The following is a 21,429-nucleotide window of genomic DNA, read 5'->3' on the forward strand; positions in this document are numbered from 1 at the left end:
TTTTTATCAAACACAATACATTATAAAATACTTATAAGTTAACAGAAAATTTCATAGAAAGCCATCCGTCTTCTTAACATAAATTGTTCAAACTTTCATAGTAACTTTTTCAAAAATTAAGCTAATTTTCACCCTAAAAGCAATAACATAAAAATTAGTTGAATGTGTTATGTTTCTCGCGCATGCAAGAGGCAAAGGCCTAATATATTAGAAACTAAGTGTGCGATCCGTGTATCACACATGGTTATTAAAAGGACCAAAAGTAACGGTGTGAACAAAAAAGACCATTCATATAAGTTTTGGTATCCACAAGGACCATGTTCTTGAAAAATAAATAACGACTAATTTTATGACATATGGTAAACCACATAGACTATTTATGTAATTTGGTCTTAATTAATATTAATATATATACTAATAAAATTAATTAATATGAATTCACAAATTGAATGTATATTAATATACACATACATTAATTAATATATTAATAGAAAGAAGAATTCATAAATAGAAAGTTATTATGTATATTAGTTTATATATTAATAAAATTAATTAATATAAGGTGATATTTAATAGGTGGAATTTGAATAAAAAAGAAAAAATCTATAAAAATGATAAGTAGATATAAAATAATTCAAAAAATCTAAAAATTAACAAGTGTCAAAAACATTCTTATTTATTAGGATAGAAACGGTAGTAAAATTGTAAATTAATAATCCCATGGATGTTGATTGTATTGCTTAGGCCCCTTATCTTTTGGCTTTGTAAACCAAGCTTCTCCCAACTTTTCTTGGTTTTCATTTAGTTCTTTTGTCGTTAAAGTACAATAGTGAAATATTTGGCCTATAAATACCTTAGAAATTGTACAATCTTAAAATCATACCATTTCTCATCCAATTTTGCATTGCAATAATGAATAACTTCGTCCCAATACTCGGGATTTCCTTCAACATGCTTCCCAATTCAATAGCAACTCTTTCATCATCATTAACAAACCCTCTAACAGTCATCCTCACCGTTATCCTCTTCCTCTTGGCGAAGTTTCTTAGAAACAAAGCTACATGCAACCAGCATCCACTCCCACCTGGTCCAACCCCTTTACCGTTCATCGGATGCACCATCCAAATGCTCTTAAATCGGCCAACATTCCGTTGGATCCATAAACTCATGGCCCAATATCAGAGCCCAATCCTTTGCATCCGGCTAGGACCATCTACGCATGTCATTCCAGTCTCCTGTCCAAACCTAGCATGTGAGTTCTTAAGAAAGCAAGATGAAGTATTTTCTTCAAGGCCTGACATATTATCAGCTGATCTGATAAGTGATGGCTATCGCACAGCCATTCTCTCCCCATCTGGGGGACAATGGAGAAAGATGAGAAAAATGGTGATCCAGGTCATCCTGTCAGCATCGATACACAAATGGCTCCAACCGAAACGAGACGAAGAAGCCAATCACTTGCTTAGGTACATTTGCAATCAAATAGAAAAACAAGATACCGCAACTAAAGGAGGGTTAGTAAATATTCGAGTCGTCAGCCAACACTTTTGTGGAAACTTGATGAGGAATATGATATTTGGGAGAAGGTTCTTTGGGGACGGAATGGAAGATGGGGGGCCAGGTGTAGAAGAAACTGAGCATGTGGCGTCAGTTTTCACCATGCTCAAGTATCTTTACGCATTTTGCATCACTGACTATTTCCCATGGTTGAGAGGGAAGACAGATTTTGATGGCCATGAAAAGATCGTGAGGACTGCCATCCAAGGAGTTCGTAAATATCAAGATCCATTGATTGATGAACGAATTCAGATGTGGAACAAAGGAGTGCGAAAGGTAAAAAATGATTTGCTTGACGTTCTTATCAACCATGAAAGCCCTAAGCCTACGGCTGAGGAGATTAAAGCCCAGATTATAGTAAGACTCGTCATTCATTTCTATGTAATTACTTTTGATGATTTGTTTTCAACAACGTAGAAAATTTTAGGAACAATCTCTTGTATAGGAGGTTCTCATTTAATTCTTAATATATATTACTGAGTCTTTTCTTGTGTTTTGTGACTTGCCTGATTTTAGGAACTAATGATAGCCACGGTTGATAATCCCTCCAATGCAATAGAATGGGCGATGGCAGAAATGCTCAACCAACCAACTATCCTAAAGAGGGCGGTTGAGGAACTGGACCATGAGGTAGGTCGTGAACGTCTGGTCGAAGAGCGAGATCTACACAAACTCAATTACATAAAAGCATGCATCAAGGAGGCCTTCCGGCTGCACCCTTTGGACCCTTTCAATCCACCACATGTTTCAATGATGAATACAACTGTTGCCGGTTACTTCATACCTAAGGGTAGTCATGTGTTGCTAAGTCGTCCTGGGTTGGGAAGAAATCCAAATATATGGAAAGATGCAATGCAGTTTAACCCAGATCGACATCTTGATGCAGAAGGAAAGCAAGTTGTTCTTTCAGATAATGAGCTGAGGTTGCTTTCGTTTAGCACTGGGAGACGTGGCTGCCCAGCAGTGGTTTTGGGCTCAACAATTACGACGATGTTGTTAGCAAGAATGCTTCAAGCGTTCACCTGGGAGGCGCCACCTAACGAGTCGGGGATTAAGCTTGTTGAAAATCAAGACGACCTCAGCTTGGCTAACCCACTTTTAGTGGTTGCTATTCCCCGGCTACATCAGTCTCTCTACCCAAAAAATTGAATGGAATAAAGATACTTTTCTATTTTAGATGGTTAAAATATAAAGTAATGTTTTTAAATTAACAAAGTAAATATGTTGATGATTTAAAATAAAAATATGTTTGTGTTTTGAATTAAAAATGAAAATATATTGTTTCTGTTTTAACGGTTTGGAAATAAATCCACATCCACTAAAAAGAATTATATATAAACATTTATAATTTCGTTGAATATTCATCTAGTATCATCGTCTAGATAAATAACAAATCTTTATTATTATTATTATTCTTATTATTTTTGGTAAATCTACGTATACCATGTTTATGTATATGTGAGTTGAACAGAATGGGGGCTCAACGATTGTGACCGGTGGCATGAATATATACAGTTTTTATATGTGTATATATTATAGAATTTATATTTGTATATATTATAGAATTGGTTAATACACGTGTAAATCATTGATGAAAAAGAAAAACATTATAGTTAATTTTAAATCATAATTACCAATCAAAGATTTGCAAAAATTTATTATTTTACAAAGATATAAGTTTTGTTTATAAGTTTATTTTTTTTAACAGCGAAATTTATTAAAGAGTGACCGACTAGCGGGTAGCTGGACCACCAAAGAGTACAAGGAAACAAAAACGAAAGAAACAGAAAAAAACAAACAAAATTACAAAACTTAAACTAAAGCGAGAATGAAGAAGATGATGTTAAACATAACAAAAGAGCAAATGAAAACGAAAGGAGAGGGAAGACCAGTAGAATCCGAAAGTCCAATACTTCAAAGACTCAGTCACCAACATCGGTTAGCCAAGAAGGGTAATTACATTCCACCTCAATACTGCGGCAAAAGCATTATCCATAGGGCAAAACGAGGGCAGATCTGACAGCAAACATTAGGTCTTCACTATGCGATCTCAGACACAAATATCAGAGATCCAACAAATCGGAAACACTCAACGATCAACACCAATATCTTCCATCCATGGGTATAATCGATCAACAATTTACATTGTTTGTAAATATGAATTCCGTCAAGTTGTGACAACAACCCAACACAAAGGGATTCAATTGACCACCAAAATGATATCCATACAATCAAAAAACACACGCCAACACCACGTGTAAACCCCTCCCACCCAAACCCAATGAACACGAAAGAACACACCCCAAAGAAATGTTTAAACTGCAGCAAAAGCCTATATTATATCTACCCAATGAACTGATACACACACCAAACTCACACATGCTGCAGTAAACATAATGCCAAATGATACCAAGCTTCCCAGCCCCCACCCACCTAACAACCAACTACTGAAGCATGAATGGGAAATAACACCATTTTTTTCCAGATTACAGAGAATTCTCTGCCTCTATTTTTTATCCAAAGAAAAGCGTTTGCTTTTATTTCAGCTACAACCTGAACCGGTGATGATATCACCGATTTGAAGATACTTCCATTTCTTGCCTTCCAGATGAACCATAAAGTGGTCATAATTATGGCATGCGTGATTTTCTTTTGTAACGGGGATTGTAAATAAGCATGTGATATAGATAAGAACTGATCCAGAGAGTTAATCTCATTGACATGCATGTGATATTGGTTGAGAACAGTCAAATTATTCGAACGGGCCACAGTCGTTCATATGTTGGAAGTAGGTATGAATAAAGACTGTCGTGAATTGGTGTGTGGATTGTCTAAAGAGTATTAGACATAAGCAAATGTTTGCTGCAACGTTCATGAGTGCTTATGAATATGATTTGAGCATTGGATTAAACCCACACTCACTTGGATCACTCTATGGATTGTATCACGAGTGATTGGTGAGACGATAACATCTTATATTCTGGAAATCGAGATGTGTGCGTTGTACCTTGCAAATCGGTTGCACATTGATAATATGTAAACGCACCAGTAACTTGGTGTCATAAAACATATTGTTGTGTGTGATTCGGTGAGTGAGTGCAAGCGAGCATTGAATCAAAGTTTATCCATTCCTTTTATCCAAAGTAGGATAAAAGCGATATCTTTTGGGCCCCTCGATGATTTAGTGATGACAAACGTAAATGCTCGGCCGGGCTAGGTCTAATTTGATTTGTTCAATTAGTCAGTTGTCATAAATCGGAAATCGAGAAATAGTACAAAGAGAATGATTAGAAATCATGTCTTATGATATCTAGAATGGAGGAATATATGATCCCTTATCTAAAGGACACGCGTATCTGATAGGATCAGAGTTGACAGCGGCTTTGGAAAGCTACGATTGCAGATCAGGATCTGAAGTCATACGCATAATAGTTATTAGACTTATCCAAGTGGGAGCCTGTTGGATTAGTGTCTAAGTCCATAACTATTTTGGTATGTACTTGACCCGATTGTGCATGGTCCTTTTGGGTTGCCTTCACCAAAGCAACTTGATAGGATGAATTATGGAGAGAAAGGATTAAATATGAGTTATTAATATATTATGAGAATAATATATTAAAGGAGAAATCATATTGTTTAATTAATATTAGTCAATAATTAATTGGTAATTAGTTTTGTGACTAAAAGAGATTAATTAAACTTAAGGGACTGGAATTGTAATTATAAGATAATTGCAATTTGGGCCATGGATTGCCTTATATTAAGGAGTGGACGAATTCTATGGGGAAACCCAAGAAGAAATCGTCCAAGGCCTTAAGGAAAGGAATCTATGGGTTGCTTAGGGCTTAAGCATCCAAATTAGGGTTTCCTTATTAGATAACCCTAATAGCCTCCTATATATAGATCCCTTATGACCCAAAATTGTGGCTAAGCATCCTTCTAGGGTTTCACATGTTTTAGGGCAGCCTCCTTTCTCTCTCCTCTTCATTCTCTTGCTCTTGGTGTTTGTGAACCATTAGAGGAGTGACATTTGTGACTCTAAGCTTTCTAAAGTCAATAGAAGAAGGATTTGGGATTGTTATTGCTACATAACAATCAAGGTAATATCTTAAACCCATTCTTATGTTAATATGATTACTTGTATGCTAGAATTAGGGTTTATAGTCTTGGATAACTTGGATTTACAATAGAGAAACCTAGATCCAAGCATTAGGGTTTGTATGAGCACATAGGATGTTCTTAGGACTAAAACCCATCAGTGTCCACATAACACTGGCTAAACACTACACTCCCATCACCAATGCAAGTACTAGCCAGTCATGCCACCAATGCGGTGAGATAGGGCACTTCAAGAAGGATTGCCCTATAGTAAAGAACTCTGGCGCAGATGGGAGGATTCTCAGGATCACAGCTGCAGGAGAACCTACTTCAGAACCACGTTAATGTAACTTAGGCGTGTTGTTGTAACAGACTTATAAACTATCCAGAACTGGTGCAACTAGAGTCTTACCTTTTTGCGAGATCCTGTCGGTATAAGGATGCTCGTGCTGCGTATACTTGTCTTTTGTAGTATACCTCATTCGCAGCAATGGTCTTGTTGTAAGTCTAAAGTATTGAAACTCTGTTGATGGTTGCATGGTTGTGTTTTGTCTGTAAACGTCTTATGTTCAAATCTAATGTCTTTAAATTTCCGTATGATTCCGACATTATCATACAATTAGATTCAATTTGATCCACACCATACCAGCTTCATAGGTACATCTCTTTACTAGTAAATGTCGTTTTAGCAAAGCCGTCATATCAGAACACCGAAGTACTCATGCATGGAGTACCTCATAGTTCTTTTCTTTCCGAAGAAATCCCCGCAGTAGCACTCGTGCAGTACGTCAAGTTCAATCCAAGGATCCATACGATTGACCTATCACTGAGGAATGTATACATAAGAGTGATATATAATCAAGGTTCTACATGTTTAGAATTGATGATTCCACTTTAACTTCTTTTTCCTTAATAGGATGTGAGCTTAAAGAAGAATCAGTTATTCGACTACCTTTTCAATCTTAATTATATACGACTCGTATACACGAGATTATGATTGTGAAACCATGTATGAATTCTAATATGAACTTCAGGACGGAGAACTGCCCAAGCCTACGAGTAATCACATCGTCATGTGAACAAACTTAGAACCCAGTACGACTCCTGTAAACCGATCCCCCTATAGTCTAAACACCTACGGAGATACAAGAACAGTACATACAACTTAGTGAACTACACAGAAATAGAATTAGAAGACTAGGTTTCTCACCCTGGAGAACCCCGGTCATATTCTTCCAGAGATCGACGGATTGCATTGTATGTACCTCAGCTATCGAGGACTCCGTCAAGATTTTCCAGTAGAAATCGTTATCTCTGCCTCGCATAAATGATTTGGTTGAGCAAACGCAAGGAAAGAATTACTTTCAGAAATGGATCTGAGATCCGAATATCACCAGTTCGAGTGTTAGGGAAGGATGTCCGGAAGACTACCTTCCGAACTCGATGCGGGCACTTCGAGTCCGTAGTGATACCCCTCGGATAGGACCAATACGCCCACAGTATTCACGAGCTAAATGAATAGAGTCCGTCTTTCTTACTTGGATTAGTTCGTCATTCTCCATGTAACAACTTACTTATCTACCCTCATAGTAAGAAGGAACCCGCGGAAGCATTACCCTCGGAGATACTTCTCGCTAAGTTCTTTGAACACAAGTTTTGGAATTGAAGAGTCAAAATTTCCTAAGGCACACTGTTAATGATGTGGGAAATTTTGAGTACCCTTTCAATTTGTCAAAACCGTTGAGAATTTTTCGACACCAGAGACGTGGACAGACATTCGCCAAGTTCTAGGTCTTACAGACCTACTGTCATAGTTCATTCAAAACTCCTCGCAAGAGAAAGAACATTTGGAATTCCAAGTGAGAGACCAAATTCTTTAGGAAAAACTCACTCTGGGAATGGCTTAATACGCTTCGTATCGTGTGGAAAGCTAAAGCCAATATAGTTAGGACCTCCAAGATTCTTACCAGAATCAGTCCTGCACCTCGCACAAACTAGACCTACTCCGCGAATTCAGTAACGTACATTCTACTCTTCGTGTCTCGATCGTGAAATTATACCTTTCCGTTAGGACTTTAGTAAGTCCACTCATCGAGATCCACGCCTTCGTATTAGAACCGTAGTGACCCTCAAAAGAGAGGTCAAGCGGACGAAGCAACACCATCGCCCGTTAGTGAAAGTTCGTTGGGATACCAACCGAGAACCCGATTTCACGTAGGAGCACTAGAACCAATCGATTAGGAAGTTTCCTCCTCACGACTCGATCATTTGTACCTACTTCGTTTCCTAAATTCTAATTTCGGGACGAAATTCCCTTGAACAGGGGGATGATGTGACAACCCGAAATTTCCATTCTGAACAAACCATATCAAGCCAATAGAAGTTAGAAGAGTTACAGTGAAATTTCAAACTTTGGGTATAAGTTTGAGTATTTCAGGATTAGCACTTAAGGAGATATTAGGAGAGTGGATGCACTAGGATTTTGTGAAACACTGTTATTCCAATACTCTATGATATTAGAGTTCATTCCGGGAATAAAATATTTTCTGCCAAAAAAATCCCAGGACTATATATAGAAATCTGAACCATTTTCTGCCAAAAAAATCCCAGGAATAAAAGTCAAATTCTCTCTCACAGATCTTCGGGTTTTTATCCCAAATCATGAGTACTTCTATCTAGTTGTATTATATAGCTTAGATTGTGTTTTATAACATCAAAATTGGATCAAACCCCCAAGATTTGGGAGTTTACCGCCCAAGAACACTTGGAGAGTAAACTCCTTTTTAAGGGCCAAAGTGTGCCCAATGTCCCTCAAAGCCTTGGAAATGAACCTAGAAGCTACCACTACATGTTTAGACCACAAAACAATTAAGAATCAAGACTAGAAGTGAGTTCACGACCAAGGAAGTTCTTGGGCCGTGAACTCCATTTTTATGTGCCAAAATGCCCTAAAAGCCTTCCTTAAGCCAAGAGACCAATTTAGACATGTTCCCTAATGTGTTTATAGCCTAGAAATCATAAGGAATCACAAGGACAAAGGAGTTTACGACCAAGACAAGTTCTTGGGCCGTAAACCCCTATAAATGGGGCAAATGACACCCTAACTCCTTCCTTATGCCTAGAACCCAACTTAGATCATATCCTTGAAGTGTTAAGGACCTTAAGAATCCAAGAAACCATTTTCCCATAGAATTTACGGCAGTAAGCTCATAACGATTGGTCCTTAGGCCGTAAACTCTATAAAGGGGTGATATTGTGCCCCTAATGCTTCCACATGGCTAGAACTTATTGTAGAACAAATCACCAATGAGCAAGGAACCTCAAAACATCAAATGGTACTCCTTACCATGAGTTTACGGACGTAAACCCATGGGGGAGTGGTCCCAAGGCCGTAAACTCCAACACACATGGTCTTTTGACCATAAACTTTCGTATGAGGTCTTGCACTCCTTTGCTACAACCCATTAGCCTCCTAGCACTTGACCAAAGTGTTTTCCTCGCATTAGGATGTTTATACATGTTTAATTAGTGTTATAATCACTAATTGTTTATATACATATGTCTTCATATGTAATTAGGACCATTGTGTGTGTCTAAAGTCTTCACTTGACACCTAGCAGTCCTACCTCTTCAATTCATCCGTATCACCCACAATAGGTGAGTTCATACCCCTTAATCAATGTTTTAACTGTTTTTTAAATGTTTTATGGGGGGGTACAAGTAGAATTATGCTAATTATTATATCAATCACATGTTATTTAATAAGCAGCATTCAAATGATTGGCTACTCATTCGCTGTTTTACCAAACAGTTTCCTTCAAATGTTTTTCATAAACACTTTATGTGTTTAAAACTCCTTATTACACTGTACCTTATACTCTGTATGTTTCATTTCAAACTTATTTACAATTGTGTTTCAAACAAATGTTTCTTTATACTAAACTGTTTTATCAAATCCATGCCTTCAAACCGTTTTATAGATTGACATCAAGTCGATCTTTTCTTACATAATAATTATGTTTAAAGGTTTTACAAAACTTATTTTATGCTTTTATATTATAAATTGCATGCCTATATATGTATGGTTATATAAGAAATGTTGAAAGGACTTAGGAAGGCTATCCACCCTATTTCCTTTTCCTCGATTCGGATGTGGTCTGGTGGGATATCGGGTACTCGTCCGGAGGTCGTTTAAATATTAGTTATATATCATGTGTACATATATAGTCATAAAGGTCCTTCCAGTTCATCCAATTCCCTTGGGTAGCAAGGGTATACATCCATGTCCATATGTACCAGTTAGATTACTAGTAAACTACCATATGGGTAGTTTAGGAAGATACTAGAACTATTACTAGAACGCGATATCATACAATGAGCCGGTTCATTCATGAGTCAATACTTGCTAGATAGAGAGAACATACATTACAGCTAGAACATTACAGTACATTACTACACTATTACATAGAGATATGTTTACATGATCACACTTACATGAGTACAAATACATGATCACACTTACATGAGTACACTTACATATACATAGGACAGACGTCACTAGGTGCTATAGCATGGAACAAGTTCAGGATCTAACTATACCGATGAATCACAACGCAATTGTGATAGTTATATTGGGTATACATGATCATAGTAATGTGGATGCTCACAGCTTGCATACATGCAGGGGTCGTGGGTGGGTCCCAAAATCCCTTTGACAGGGGAGCATTTAGCCTGGGATCTAGCCATCACATTATACCTTATCCCTCAAATAAGGCAATTGGGTACTGATGTAGTTATTTATTTCAAATGCTACAATACTTAGAAGAATTACCCTAGACTTTAGGTAATTGGTACGGTTGTAGTTCGACACTACACCATAGTACTATTTCATTTTCCCATTACATTCACTTCGTGAACATTCACACGACGCACGGTAATGTAGCAACTATCTTTTTGGTTAATGATAGTCAGACTTGGGAAAACACACACTCTTACAAGAGACACACACAGACACTAGATGCCTTGGTAGAAGGCTACATATAGATCAGTTAAGTCTTGGTAGAAGACTCCCTGTTATAATAGTAGGAATCATAGGGATTTCGAGGGTTTTTTAAACGTTTACAGTTGTTTTACAAACATTTTCATACTTACAATTCATATACACTTTTAATACTTACAGTTCATATACATTTTTAATACTTACAATCCATACACATACAAATACTTACTTACAAATTAAGACACTAAAATACTTATGATCTCACCAGCTTTAAAGCTGATACTCTCTTTCAAAATAATTTGTATCCTCAGGTCAACCGTAGACAAATACCGATGCAAGGTTCAGGGAAGATGGTGCTGGTTCAAGACGCATCTTTCATGTTGATTTATTATTTAGTGTCTATTATAATTTGACAGAACACTTGTATTAAAATTATATTATTAATGCAATGGATGATGTTGTTTGTTTACTACTTTTCATTGTTGTGATATTGTACATGACGTCCTCCGCCCCAGAACGTTTCCGCCGTTCTTGGTTTAGGGGTGTGACAACCACTGGCTTCCAGTGTTTTATAAAAGACATATTCGCCCCCACTGGTAACCCAAGATAAGTGAAAGGAAAGTTGGCGGACTGACAGTTTAAGATTCGGGAGAAAAATGCGACAACAGAGGCATCCACTCCAACCCCAACGACTTTACTTTTTGTAAAGTTTACACCAAGCCCAGAAGCCAAGTGAAAACATCGAATAATCCTTGCAAGGTTTAAGAGATTAATATGAGACCACTCTCCAACAAATAAAGCATCATCCGCATAAAATAAGTGGGATATCGTCGGACCCATATTAGGAGTACAAATACCCTTAAAAATCCCCACATTGCATGCTTTATACATGACAGCATTAAGAGCCTCCATGGCAATTACAAATAGAAAAGGAGATAGTGGGTCACCTTGTCTAACACCTTTACTCACCATGAATTCCTTGGTGGGAGCACCATTTACCAAAACTGAGGTTCTTGACGATTGAAGGCAACCCATGATCCATTGGTTCCAACGTGGCGGGAAACCTAATTGCTCCATGATAGAGACAAGAAAACACCAATTCAGCAAGTCAAAGGCCTTATTGAAGTCGACTTTAAAAGCAGTGCCTTCCTGTTTGTCTTCTTCAACCACGATACCAATTCATTGATCATAAGGGGTCCGTCAAGGATATTTCTTCCGGCAATAAATGCAGTTTGGGTCTCATCAATCACAGATCCAATGACAAATTTTAATCTATTTGCAAGGACTTTTGAGATCACTTTATAAATGCAACCAATTAAGTTGATGGGGCAGTAATCAGACAGGCACAATGGGTCACTGGTTTTGGGTATAAGAGTTATGAATGAAGAGTTGCACTGAAGGGTTCAACCAAGAATGATGCGTCAGGTCTTGATAAAGTTTTGTTAAAATTGCAAGAAAGGGAGGGTCTGGAGTTCATAGTTTCAAAAAATTTATCCTTGAAGAAAGAAAAAATCTCATTTTTAATTGCCTCCGGATCAGTTGACCAAACACCATTTATCGAGAGACCATTTATCCTGTTATTTGAGAGATTATGATTGATAATACCATGGAAAAAATGAGATTTTTCATCTCCATCAATTGCCCGAATTCTAGCTTTTTGTTTGAGGTCCATGCTCTGACGATGCTCCAGTTCGAGTATTTTCCTTTTCCATTCAATACGATTTTCCAATTCAGCACTGGACAGGGGTCTTGATTCAACAATTATATCTAAGTCACATACCCACTGTTTGAGTCTCATGATATCCTCTGCTTCATTTTCCTTAACCTGCATCCTCCATGTTTTAACAACTTCTTTTATTTTCCGTAGTTTGGTTGCTAGAGATTTATCCGGAGGCCCGATAAAATGGAAGGATGAGACGGTATCCAAGATTAGCTCAGAGAAACCTGGGTATGATAGCCAACTGTTGAAAAAACGAAAAGGAGAAGGACCAAAGTCAATTGATGTTGTTTGTAAAACCAGAGGGCAGTGATCCGAGTATTCACGAGGCAACGCTGTGAGGGCTGCATTTGGTCACCTGTGCATAAAGCATGGGTTCACGAGTATTCGATCAATTTTACTCAGCTTTTCCCCACCATCCATCATATAGGTGTATTTCCTGCCCCCCATGGAATATTCCATCAGATTTGCGTTCGATATGAATTTATTGAACTTTCTTGCACCAAGTTTACAAAAAGTTGAATTAAGTCTTTCCTCCGGGGATCTTAACTCGTTAAAATCCCCCAATAAGATCCAAAGACCATTCAAATTGTTGACTAGAGAAGTGAGATCAGCCCATAGTATGTTTTTTTCAGATTGCCCTTGTGGAGCATATACATTGGCGATAATTAAGTCATCTCTACACCCTTGCAAAGAGCCTACAACCACCATGAAATGTTGCCTACGAATAATCGATTTCTGCCTAAAGAGCATCGGGTTCCAAATACAAAAAACTCCCCCAGATCTACCGGATGCATTGATTGCAGCAAAGTCAAAAGCCGAGGCCCGGAATTGGATGAGAGATGAATCTGTGAACTAAGATTCCTGGAAGGCAAGGAATTGAAGCTTGTGAGACCTTTTTAGCCTTTGTATCCACTCCATCTTAGGGGTACCTCCAGCACCGCGAATGTTAATGGATAAGAAATTCATTGAGGAATTGTGTTGACGCCATTCTCCAGTACCAAAGATTTCACTTGACCTTCAAATCCATCAAGATTAAAGCCTAGACAATTGCCAATAACCAAAGTGTCATTACCTCCACATCTGCCTGATTAAGGATGGGGGGCAGCTGAATCTGGGGTTATGAGGTGATTGTGGTGGTCTAGATGAGGTTGATTGAGAAAAACGTGGCATCCATATAGTATCTTTCAATTTGAGGGAGTGTGGTAGTCGGACAGGGGTTTTGAGAGGGAATTTTTTTCAAGGTCTTTTATTGGCATCCGCAAAATTATTGTTTAGAGAATCAGAGGCGGAAACAGATCTATTGAAATCAGGAATGGGGGGAGGATCCGAAATACCAGCCCTGTTCTCCAAGTCGGATGGAGTAGACACCGGATTATCCATGCGACCTGGTGTTTGGTTCCCACTGTTATTTTCCACTAACACCCCGCTCCCGAGTTGTAGCAAAGAAAAGAAGAGAAGAGAAAAGAAAGTAAGGAGAGAAAAGAAGAGAAAAGAAAGGAAAAAGAAATTGCCATTTGTGCTCCCGAGTTAGAGAGAAATTGAAGGAAAATTAAACATTTTGTTCTTTCTTTTCAAATCCTCCCAAATCGGGAGGAAAGTTAGGAGGGAAAGTTTTCCTTCCATTTCCTTCCACTTCTTTCCTTTAATGAAACTCGGGAGCACCATTTTCTCTTACTTTCCTCTCATTTCCTCCCATTTTCTTTCTTTTCTCTCTTTAAGTTGAACTCGGGAGCGGGGTGAATGATTTCTGTGCTGGTCCTGGTCATGTGAATCCAATAAAATATTACCCACCTTGTTTCCAGTCGCACCAAGATAAGTAGGAACATAAGCATTTAAATTGGCATTATTGTCGTCATCAGAGTCAAAACGAGATTCCATGACCACAGACGCCATGTCGCCCCCCACATGGTCCGGGAGGATCTCCGTCGGCAAAGGTGATGGGGAGTTAAGGAAATTATCACCGGTATGCATTTTGATCGGAGACTCCTCAACATACAAATATCTTGTATCTGTTTTCCCGCCACATAACATCCACCATTTCTTCAATTCTCTCTAACGATTTGACCAGAACGCACATGCATCCAGCAGACAAATCCATAGTTTCAAGTGGAGAAGCCGCAGGTGATATGACCCTACCAAAAAGTACTCCAATCGATTCAAAGCATTGGCTATCCCAAGCATTAAATGGAATTCCATCTATTTTTAACCAAGCAGCACGTTGATACTCAATATCTTGCCCATTCCATATGTCGAGATAGGTGAACCAATTAGACCAAATGGGTTTACCATTGGCCAAGAATTTATTAGCATCCGTCTCGTTCTTGAAGATAACCAAAACCCGTAGGCCACCCAAGAATTTTATAGAAATGTCTGTGACTCCATCCGCCTTTAAACCCACCACCAAGTTGTCCATTTTTTCATATTACATACCTCACCTATTAAGGAACGTTCTTTCCATAACCCATATTGAACGCCAAATTCAGGGGAAATGGTAATCGATTTCAAAGGTTTTGAGCCGATCGAAGGTTGTGCGGGAAAGGATCCACGAAGGGCATCCTTATAGCTTCTACCACTAGTTCTATTTGAATTGGGATTAAGAGTGTGATTATGTACCTAATGATTAAATCTAGGAACATTCTTAGGGAAGGCGGCACCACTGTTTCTTTCATGCGAGTTCCAGATTCGGTTCCCATTTTTGTCATATTTTGCAATATTAGCCGCAATTTTTGCCCCATCAATCTTCACAGAGTTAAGATTATCCACCAACCGATTGTAGTCTTTGACTTTCAGAAACCGAATGAAAGCAAAAAAATTTCCCGCGTTGTCTTTCTGTTGTGGGATGTATGCATCTGACATGTGACCGAAGGATTTGAATATCTTCCATAATAGGTTACTTGTGCAACCCTCAGGGAGATTAGAGATGAAGATTGTGGTTTCCTGGGATACCCCCTTATCCAATGATCGATTCTGGCGATGTGTGACGTTTTGCCAGCCGCCGATGTCCCCAGGAGGTTTTGGACGGTTCATCTTCACAAGTGGCGTTTATTTAATACTTTGTTGTCACAGAATTTTGTTGATGAATGTGAGCCGTTTAAAAAAAATAAAAAAAAAAAAGGAAAATTGGTGATGGGTCTAAAATGCATGTCTGGAATAACAATTATGTGGGATTCAAGGAAGGAAAATGATTAGAAATAGATAAGACCGTTGAGACATCTTGTTAAATATGAAATCTCATTCAAAATTTGAGAATCGAATTAATCAATATTTATGGATTGTATTAATATCAAAACCATAGATATACTGAAATGGCTAATTTTAAAGGGCGAGAATGAAGGACTTTAAAATTGAGTGAAAACTAATGGTATAAAGGTAATTTAACTTTTAGAGAGCTAATAATAGAGAACTAGAAGATTACAAGTGACATCAAAATAATTCTTTTATTAAGCATGAATTTTTTTTTTTAATCACAAGAAAGAGTTATTCATTTTTTTAACATATAACGAATAACGTATAATGTTTATTTTTTATAATTTATAATACCTTTTTTACAAACATTTATATCAATAATATAAAAATATATATATAATTCCATATATATATATATATATATATATATATATATATATATATATATATATATATATATATATATAAATTTTGTTCGAAATTCATAATGTAATACTTGTAATAAATATAATAATAAATGTATATTAATGTTATTAATTCAACTTTCTTTCTAATTTTAAAATTCATAAATTATAACCTAATTATTTTACTTATTTATTTTTTATTTAAATTTAAAAGAGAAATGAACATTTCAATTTTAAATCCATTTTTTCTCACTTTTCTTATAAATTTAAACTCTTAAATGTTTAGACCTTTCTTATAAATTTATAAATTATTTATTAATTCAACTTTCTTTCTAATTTTAAAATTCATAAAATATAACCTATTTATTTATTTAAATTTAAAAGAGAAATGAACATTTCAATTTTAAATCCAGTTTTTCTCATTTTTCTTATAAATTTAAACTCCTAAATGTTTAGACCTTTATACTTTTTATTTATTTTTATTTTTTAATAAACTTGTGTATTTGTGAGTTTGGTCCAACTTATTTTGGACTAGCTGTGACAACCCGATATTTTGACTCTATGTAATGACCTAAAAAGTCAAGTATTGTAACCACTTTTGATATAATGAAATTAACTTTGAAAAATAAAATGTGCAAAAGTCTCTATAGGGATATCTATTATGCTAGATATTGTGTCAAGGTTTACAGAAAAACTAAGAACACTAAAATCCGAGTTATAACGAAGAAGTTATGACCATTCTAAGATTTCCGAAAAAACCGACAACACCGATTAAACGAAAAACGCGAAGTTTCAATATAATAGCTTTTTAGCCTTAAGTATCTAAATGAAAGTTGTAGATATCATTAAACCGTGAGCGTACATAAAAAGAACGTCCAAATCTGACTTCATATGAGGAAGTTATGATTTTTCCAAGATCCGAATATAGCAATAGACATCTAAGAACTCGAAATAGAGATCGAGATACTTTTGGCCGAAACAGCCTAAATGAGAATCGAAGGTTTCAACAATAGTAGTGCAATGGTGAAAAGTCTGATGAAAACGGACATCGGATGAAGAAGTTATGGAGTTTTAACAGACTTTTCGTGTCCCGGCCCGTTAAAAATAAATAATTAAAAATAAAGTCAAAATTTGTCGATGAAGTCTAAACGAGAGTTGTAGAGTATATTCTCACCTATGCGTGTATATAAAGAACGTCGAAAACGGAGCTCGTACGCAAAAGTTACGGATTTGACAAGTTTAAGGCTCAAAATCCGAGGCTGTCAGGTCTGCCACGACGCGGCACAGCTGGCCACGACCCGGCAAGTGACTAAGGGCGTCCCATCAATGGAAGAGGGTAAGGCAGCCCACCACGACGTGGCCAACCCTTTGCCACGACGTGGCACCCAAATTCCTCCACTATAAATAGAAATCTTGGGGTGCCGGGTTTAGGTACTCCATTCTTCTCTCTCTCTCCTGCCAAAACTCTGCGGTTAAGCTCCCGAAGCCCTGGTTTTCACACTTAAGTTCCGAAGGAAGATTCTATACTTCCGAGACTCCCGAGATTCCCGAGAAAATCAACTCTTCCAAGTCGAAGTTCTGCTCGATTATCATCTCGCTTTCTCCAATCAATCAAGTGAGTTCATACCCTTATAAACTACACTTTCAAATGTTTTATCAATGCTTTTTATACACTTTTAAGGGGGGAAATACAAATAAACACACGATTATTATCGTGTGTAACATAGAGTATCACTATATATACTTTTTTTTATCAAGGGAATCATATGTGATTCATAACTACTACATAGGAACTTTCGTATGCAATATATATATCCAAGATTACATCTTGTTTTTTGGAAATAAGACATGTTTATATATCTATAGTATATTATAAAGCATACATATTTAAAGTCTTAAATACAAGTTACAAAGCTTAACTTACAATCAAATAAAACATCTCTTAGAAAATTGTCTTAAAAACAACTTATATAGCATAATGTACAAACATTTTACTTTTACTGGCAACCAGCTCCAAACGTTATTAACAGCTTTCATTACACACGGATTGCCACCTACGCTTTTAAATTTGTTTGATCCGGTGGATGTAATTAATTGAAAAACTATAAAATGGATCTAACGAATAAAATTACATTTAACAAACACAAATAATGGATTTAATCCTAGTCAAATATTCACATGGATTGCCAACCTGTTTTTACTTCCTTTAAAAAGTCAAATGATCTACGACTTTTCTTTACTCATCAATTCTCTTTATTTCTCTTCAAAAATTTATTTCCATCTCATCATCTCTATATGTATACTTTGTCCTTCCTTCCACGGTTGGATTAACTAGGGATGTCAACGGGGGCAAACGGGATGGGGATTGCATCCTCCGCCCCCGCTCCCAAAATTTTCCCGTTCCCCCGCCCCCGCCTCCGAATTCCCCTTTTGACCCCCGCCCCCGCCCCAGTTCCCCCGCCCCCGATTGATTTTGGGCTAACTTATTTGGGATAAAATAAGTTCTTGCTTGGGTTAAAAGAAACTATTTTTTGGATAACAAATAGATATTTATAACATAACTTTACATGTTACAAACAACTTAAAAACATGTTTTTGTTGAATTTTTGTACGTAAAAATCATTTCGTTTTTTATTATACTTATATAATTAACATATGTCAATTTATATAATTTATTAACGGGGCCCCCACGGGGGTTTTGGGACGGGACTACCAACTCTCGCCGCCGCCCCCGAAATTAAAACGGGGTTAACCTTGCCCCCGCCCCCATCCCGTCCCCGATTTTTTTCAACAAATGCCCGCATACAAGACGGAGCCCCCACAGGATCAGGGTCCCACGGGACTTTTTAACATCCCTAGGATTAACTTCCGGCAATTTATTGCCGCTCCAACAAAACAATACTTTTGTTTTTGTAGGGATGAAAATAAATGGTTTTTGGCTTACATTCTTCAAAAAGTGCATACTCCTACTTGATGAATAATTTGCGGTTGATGGTCTTCTTAGATCTGAAAGAGCACAAGAAAAGTTGACAAACGAGCAAAAAAAATATTGTTTATTTATTTGTTCATATTATATTGTAAATAGCGGCAAAACTTGCTGTTTCAACCTTCACCGTACAACTCCATAGATTTGACGGGAAGATTGAACAACCCGTCACAGCCTCCTTCTTTAGTCGATTCAACCTTCACCACCGTAAACTACCATCGCCTGCTTGACATAACTTCACCGTACCTTCATCAAGATCAATTAAAGGGTAGGGATATTTGGTGACTGGTCTACGTATCGATACACAAAAGAGGAAGTGTGTATTCAATATGTCGGCAGTAGAAAACAATAAAAGAAATAGGGCAAATAAGTGAAATTGAGTAATTGATTTGGTTGGGCCTCTTTTTCAACGGAAAACACATTTTTAAGTGGGCTGCTAAATTAATTAGATTAATCAACAACTTGTGGCCTGCCCTATAAGACCTGAGGGTGTGGGAGGGATTCTTCCTTCACTTATGGTGGGCCATACCTTTATTTCCCTCACTTTTTTTTTCTAACCAAAAAGCCAAGAAATGGGTCGGAAGCCCTTCCCTCACTTTTTTTTTAATATATTTCATACATATATTATACTAATTTTGTAGGGAATTAAAAACCATGAATTTTGATATATTTTTTATATTTTTATAATAAATATATAATTTTATAAATATTAAAAAAAATAAAAAGAAAAAAAATAAAAAAATAATAATTGACCAATGAGAAGAGGAGAGAGAGTGCGGCACCCTCTCCCCCCACCTTTTTTCCCGCATTCCATTCCCTCACCCACGGAGTGGTGTTCAAGAGGGGAGGGAAGCTTCCCTCACCCCACTCCGTCTAGTCTAAGCATATATTTAGTTTTTTTTTTTTTTTGAAACGACAAATATCATTAAAAGGCTACAGCCTTGCAAGACGCTAGGGAGGACAAAGGAGTACAAGAAAGAAGAAGAAGAAATTATAGACACAAAAAAGGATTGATGCACCAGTCAAACCATTGAAAATTACAATGCTCTCTCCTATATTTGATCCATAGAAACACTGTGGATTTCACCAAGTCAGCCACCTTAACAGGAGAGATTCTAGATTTTTTGAAGACCCAATCACACCTTGCTTTCCAAAGAAGCCATGCCGTCCCGTAATAGATACTGATGAAGTTTTTTCTCCTCTTTGTACATGTCCCCCACTGCGATGAAAACTTCAGTAATTCCTCCACAGATGCGAATTGAACATTAGGGATGTCACACCAACAGAACACCCATTCCCAAACCTGCACAACCATTGGGCATCGAAGGATCACATGGGATGCATCCTTTTCTTCAGCCCCACAATAGGTGCATATGGGTGATTCCAGTTGAATACCTCGTTTGAGTAGAGCGCTTGCGGTTGGTATTCTGTCTAAATCTGCCCTCCATATAAAGCATGTCACCTTCAATGGGATCTCATGAATCCATCTTAAGTGAGTCTCCATCGATGGTATGTTCCAGCAATCAATTTTAAACCTAAGCGTATCAACATGAAAAACCCCATCACTAGATAAAGTGCACCTCCACTTATCTCTTCCTTCTGTAATTTGATATTCACGGACTGTGGTAGTGAGCATATTGATTTCACTAATCTGATCCACCGTTCTTGGCGATGATTTCCATTCTCAGTTCATAGTACCATGCTGTATCCGGTTACTTATTGTACAATGCTTGCGGCTTTCCAGTTTGTATGCCTCTGGGAAGGAATTCTTCAGCATTGAGCCACCAATCCATCTGTCAAGCCAAAACATGGTCTCATCTCCTGATCCAATTTTCTTTATTATTACTTCATCAATGTCAATTCCAAACTTTTTCAATTCATCTTGCACTCTAGCCACTCGACTCCATACTCCAGGTAGTGTTTTCTTACAGATATGTTGTGTGCAGGTTTGCCATGGAGATTATGAATTCCTTTAATAACTTTGTTCCATAAACCTGAATTGTCTACTTTGAGCCTCCATATCCATTTCGGAATTAGTGTGTAACATCCCCCTCTGGCACGTATCACAATATTGTCCGCTTTGGGCGACTCGGCACGAGGACTTCCCAGGGGGTCACCCATCCTGGTACTACTCCCGCCCGAGCACGCTTAACTGCAGAGTTCTTATGGGATCTGCTGCCCTCATGGATTTAAAACGCGTTGTGATAGGGAAGGTATCCACACCCCTTATAAGGAATGCTTAGTTCTCCTTCCCAGCCGATGTGGGATCAGATCTAACCCACTTTCACCCCCCATTATAGGGTTCGACGTCTCCATCGAACACATCGACCCGTGCCCTGGCTCTAATACCAACTTGTAACAACAGAAATTTTAAAACAAAATTTTCATTTCTTAAAATGTATTTTCATCCAAAATAAGGCATAAAGATCCAATGTATCATGTCATAATACAAATCATATAAAATCCCAAGATCATAAAT

The 21,429-nt window shown here is 37.4% G+C and overlaps 2 protein-coding genes across 2 annotated transcripts; one reads left to right on the forward strand and one right to left on the reverse strand.

The window, feature by feature from the left end:
* Positions 1 to 1,005: 1,005 nt before the first annotated feature.
* LOC111903602 (isoleucine N-monooxygenase 1) lies at positions 1,006 to 2,706 on the forward strand. Its single transcript, XM_023899369.2, has 2 exons — positions 1,006 to 1,914; positions 2,074 to 2,706. The coding sequence occupies exons 1-2, from the start codon at positions 1,126 to 1,128 to the stop codon at positions 2,704 to 2,706; spliced, it is 1,422 nt and encodes a 473-aa protein (XP_023755137.2). The 5' UTR covers positions 1,006 to 1,125.
* A 12,281-nt stretch (positions 2,707 to 14,987) lies between these two features.
* Positions 14,988 to 15,401, reverse strand: LOC111903603 (uncharacterized). The gene has a single exon (XM_023899370.1). It carries the CDS (start codon positions 15,399 to 15,401, stop codon positions 14,988 to 14,990), a length of 414 nt encoding a protein of 137 aa, XP_023755138.1.
* Positions 15,402 to 21,429: the final 6,028 nt, after the last annotated feature.

Source organism: Lactuca sativa, chromosome 8 (assembly GCF_002870075.4).
Source record: "Lactuca sativa cultivar Salinas chromosome 8, Lsat_Salinas_v11, whole genome shotgun sequence".
Taxonomy (NCBI): Eukaryota; Viridiplantae; Streptophyta; class Magnoliopsida; order Asterales; family Asteraceae; genus Lactuca; species Lactuca sativa.